Below are 4,682 nucleotides of genomic sequence, written 5' to 3' on the forward strand. Positions count from 1 at the left end.
ATGACCTCAACACATGACCCTGGACGGCGAGAGTTCGATCTCAGATCTGGACTTGGCGTACAAGATCAATGGAAATTCGTCTCAGGTGTTCTTTAGAGTGTCTTCGTGTTTGGCTATGGACGGTCTGGCAGTGGCGCTTTCATAGTTTAGAAATAATTCTTCCCTGCCCTATCCCCATTCTATTGGTGTGCTTATCATTTGTGGAGGGCGTGTGGTTTTGTGTCTCCGGCGGGTCTTCTAGGATCCGGCCGGTTTATGTTTCCGGTGGATCTGTCTGGATTCGACCACTTTGATGAGCTACGGAGTTTCTACAGGTCCTTATTGATAGTCTCTTCTCTGGTGTGGCAATTTCCTTCACAAAACGCTGCTACCGACGTCTTCTAGTCTATATCGACAACTTCTCGGCCGCTGCTTATACAAGCTCCTGGGTTCTAAAATATTTTCTCCACCAAGGCGGCACTGGTCTTTGTTCATGGCTTGCCGCCGGTGGATGTAGAAGGAAGAAGATTTCATCACCTCCAATACTTTGATTGTGATTTTACTTCTTTATTTAGGCGTGTCTGTACTTTGTATGGTCCTATGATTCTTAATATATGGCCTTAGAACTTTTCAAAAAAAATGTTAAAATTGATACGATTACAAATTTTTTTGAGACACTGCAATTTTTTAAATCTGTTTGGAGAAACGTTTTTTTAGGGATGGAGAAACGGTTTTTCATTATGATGAAGTTCGTCGTTGTAGGCCCAAAACTGAACACGGTCCATTTTCCTCTTCGCTTAAGGCGGGCCCTCCGATAGCAGATGCATCATCTCTCTAATTCCTCGGTCGGCCCAATCGCCGACTCCCACTCCCACTCCCACGCCGGCCGCACGCAACTCCGGCCAGAGCGGCTCGCCGATTCCGGCCATGCGGGTGCTCCCGCTGGCCCTCGCCGCCGCCATCTTCTCCGGCGTCACGGCCATCCTCATCTACATCTCCGGCCTCTCCTCATGTAACGCACCCCCCTCCGCCGCTCCCCCGCGCGCCTATCTCTCCCCCTTTCCTCTGTTTTTTTTTTTGCTTCGCCTGGAGATCCCTGAGTCGGGGTGGGTGGTTGATGCAGATGGCGGCGCGGGGCTCTCCGAGGCGGACCTGGCGGCGCTCGCCGCGCTGCAGGGAGGGTTCAGCAAGTGCGTGGTACGTCGCTCCCTTGCCGCTGATCTACTGTCCCTCCTGTACCGTGTCCATTTTCTGTCGCTTTATTAGAGCCAATTGGGGCTCAGCTGTATAATCCGTGTGCAAATTCGATGCTACATTGTGTTGTACATGGGGCCATTAGCTTCTGAAATGCAGCCTTGGTGGATTGGCAGGGTAACTGCTTGGTAATTTCTGGAGTTCTTCTGAGAATTGATGTCAATGGATGTGATGCTTACTGTTAGTAGATGGGGAGGATTCATAGCTTAAGAGAAAATTATATTTTAACTAGGACGGGTGAATTCGATGTTTGGAAATGATTCGTGTTTTTTATGTTCAAAAGGCAACTCTCGCCAATAATTGTGTTGCTAGCTACTACAAATCTCTGTATTGAGGTCATTAATGTGCTTGTTTGGATGAGTCTTACTTGTGTAAATTTCCTGCAGGATGCTAATGGTCTAGGACTGCAAGCGTTTGGCGGAGAAGATTACTGTCGTGTTGTTATACAGTACCCGAGTGACACGGTTTCTAAGTGGGTAAGGGAGCAGGTGCTCTGTCATTTCTTTCCTTATGCAGGTATTTCTCCATTGAGTTCCTTAATTTGATTTTGTACCTGGCACTGTGCTACATAGACAAGCGTGGACCATGGGCATCTGTTGTTCCTCTCATAGTTTGACCAGCTTGTCTTGTTTTTATGATCGTTGTCTTTGCTCTTATGACTGGTGTTTGCAGACAGATCCAAAAACTGGAGAGTCTGAAGGGTTGGCATTTGAGTTCAATCTCTGCGAAGCTGTGGCCTCATGGGAGCAGGTGGGCATTCTTTCTGCTGTGCTGACTTATCTATGTGATTTAATTAATGCACTGAAAATTTGCAAAATAAGTTTAAGTGGTGTGTAGACACTTGACATAATGTTGTCATTTAGTTTGTCAGAGCTACACAGTAGCTATTGATGTAGTGACTTAAGTTATTTTTTCTAGGTTCGCAACAGTACCACAATACTCACAAAAGAGTACATTGATGCATTACCAAATGGCTGGGAGGAGTATGCATGGCGCAGGATCAACAAAGGAATCCTTCTGTGGGTAGACAAAAGTTTTACAGTTTCACATAGACTTACATTATGGTTAAATTCTAGAGATTGTTGATTATGTTTAGTTTTGGGTTTACAGGAATAAGTGCAAGAACAGAACTCTTTGCATGGAGAAGCTTTCATTGGTTCTCCCTGAGACATCACCATATGTACCTCAGCAATTTGGTAGCTGTGCCGTTGTTGGAAACTCTGGGGATCTTCTTAAAACTAAATTTGGGGATGAGATTGATTCTTATGATGTTGTCATTCGAGAAAATGGTGCACCTGTCCAGGTTTTCATAAGATACCTATATTTCCTGCTCTTGTTTCGTAACTTGGACGTGCTATAATTTCTTCTTTCTGCATTGCAGAACTACACGGAATATGTTGGTGAAAAGAGTACATTTCGCCTTCTTAATAGAGGATCTGCAAAGGCACTGGATAAAGTTGTTGAGTTAGATGGTAAGTCTTCCAGCCAACTATTTCCCTATCACTGTCAGTAGGATTCCGGGATGAAAAGACATGCTAATTCTTATGGTTGCAGAAACAAAAAAGGAGGCATTGATAGTTAAGACAACAATACATGATGTCATGAACAAGATGATTCGGGTAATTTAGCTACATCATATTTAAAAACTAGGGTGCTTTGGGTACATGTTCCCTGTTTTCGTACTTGCTTGACAGAACTCTTGTTATGTAGGAACTTCCAATAACCAATCCAGTATACCTCATGCTAGGCACATCATTTGGTTCCTCTGCTAAAGGAACTGGGCTTAAAGCTCTTGAATTTGCTCTCTCCATCTGTGACAGTGTCGACATGTATGGCTTTACAGTAGACCCAGGCTACAAGGAATGGTAGGTGATTTACATGTTACCTGTCATTGTAAGCATGCACTTGTACTTACATTTCATGGTACACTCTTTCAGGACGAGATACTTTTCAGAGTCCAGAAAGGGACACACTCCACTACATGGCAGAGCATATTATCAAATGATGGAATGTCTTGGTGTGAGTGTCTCTTCCTCTAATCCTATCTGACAAAACCATGTTTACATCCATTGAGCAGTGAGTATTTTTTCTTTGTTACTGCATGAAGGGATCGTTTACTGATGTAGAAAATCATGTGCAGCTTGTAAAAATCCACTCACCAATGCGGGGTGATCCTGGTAGAGTAGTGAAGTGGCTGCCTACTAAGGACATCATTGAAGCTGCTAGAGTTGCGTCAGAGAAGTTGTTGAAGTGAGTTTTCGGACATTCCTTTCTGTATTGATTTGCTTTTGCTTTCCTCCAATCTTCTAAATATGCCACAAGAGCCTTACTTAGGATATTGATGTTGTATTACATGTGATAGGTTTTGCTGCTGTAATTTAACTCCGTCTCTCATTATGATGTAAGTTGTATGACTAAAAAAATTCATTGCCGTGAATTGTGTTGTAGGAGACCTGGTGCTGGAAGCGTTGACCCTCTGAGGACTTGCACCATGATAAAGAAGCGCAAGAACGGAAAGGCGCCAAACAGATTCGGCCTCCGAGATGCTGCCATGAATCACCTTCGGTACATGAAAGGTGCCACCAGGTATCCCCTGGAACGGAGCGCCGGGGGTGGTTACCTCTGCATGATCAATGATAGATAGCGCTAACAGCTTCGCAAATTCCCATTAGAAGACACCCGAGATGATGGTGAAACACCACAGAACTCATGGTGCCTCGAAGAGAAAGGGCCGTGAATCACTTACACTGGCACACAGTTTTATGCGGCGTCGATCGGTGTGCATGCAGCATTGAATATTTGAAGTAGGATCATTTTCCGCACACTTTACTAGACGATTTGGGGCATGAGTTCTCAAGGGTTTGTGACTTAGGCCAGGTTTTCGGATGGTGCTCGCCTGTGTAACAGAATGAACATATAATTTGCCCCCTGTAACTAGAAGACATTTTTTTTCTGGCATGAACTGTTCCATTGGAATTATTACACCCAGAAGCTTGTAAACTGCTTGGAGTAATTACCTGCTGCCATGTCAATGAACTCGATCTGAATTCTCGCGCGCATAGCTGTACAGCTAAAGAGGTAATCCTTTACTGTTATATAAACATCATTGGTTCAGAACTGCATTCAGTTTCCTTTCTATATCAGAGCAGGCAGCTCCATGGAGTCTCTAGGAAAACAGAGATGGGTAGCTTTCCCTTTGTCTATAACTTTTTGGGGTCCAAGGTGAGTGATGTTATCTTCAGAAATGAACACCATGACAAAACTGGCCACAGGACACTCCACCTGGACAACATCCAGACAAATAGTGAAATTTGATGCCGGAAATTACATTACGGGTTATCCGGGTTAAATGCCTATTTTGCCCTTGTAACTGCAGTGCTATATAATCTATATCTATATCTATACCAATATAAAAAGACCCAAATAGGCAGATCCAAACCATCTCGACC

General features: G+C 44.1%; 1 protein-coding gene across 1 annotated transcript; it reads left to right on the forward strand.

Annotated features, from left to right (window-relative positions):
- The first annotated feature begins 823 nt into the window (after positions 1–823).
- On the forward strand, positions 824–4,265 carry LOC123130130 (sialyltransferase-like protein 4). Its single transcript, XM_044550077.1, has 12 exons — positions 824–991; positions 1,103–1,176; positions 1,620–1,709; positions 1,906–1,983; positions 2,152–2,252; positions 2,344–2,536; positions 2,615–2,705; positions 2,788–2,852; positions 2,944–3,098; positions 3,171–3,252; positions 3,374–3,483; positions 3,682–4,265. Exons 1-12 carry the CDS (start codon positions 907–909, stop codon positions 3,875–3,877), a joined length of 1,320 nt encoding a protein of 439 aa, XP_044406012.1. The 5' UTR covers positions 824–906; the 3' UTR covers positions 3,878–4,265.
- Positions 4,266–4,682: the final 417 nt, after the last annotated feature.

The sequence above is a fragment of the Triticum aestivum genome, chromosome 6A (assembly GCF_018294505.1).
Source record: "Triticum aestivum cultivar Chinese Spring chromosome 6A, IWGSC CS RefSeq v2.1, whole genome shotgun sequence".
Lineage (NCBI taxonomy): Eukaryota > Viridiplantae > Streptophyta > Magnoliopsida > Poales > Poaceae > Triticum > Triticum aestivum.

Bases quoted from the DNA above. Each gene is read 5' to 3' on its own strand.
- LOC123130130 (XM_044550077.1), top strand. From the start codon at position 907: ATGCGGGTGCTCCCGCTGGCCCTCGCCGCCGCCATCTTCTCCGGCGTC. The intron at 1,177-1,619 runs GTACGTCGCTCC...AATTTCCTGCAG, and splicing joins GAGGGTTCAGCAAGTGCGTG to GATGCTAATGGTCTAGGACT. The intron at 2,253-2,343 runs GTGGGTAGACAA...TTGGGTTTACAG, and splicing joins ATCAACAAAGGAATCCTTCT to GAATAAGTGCAAGAACAGAA.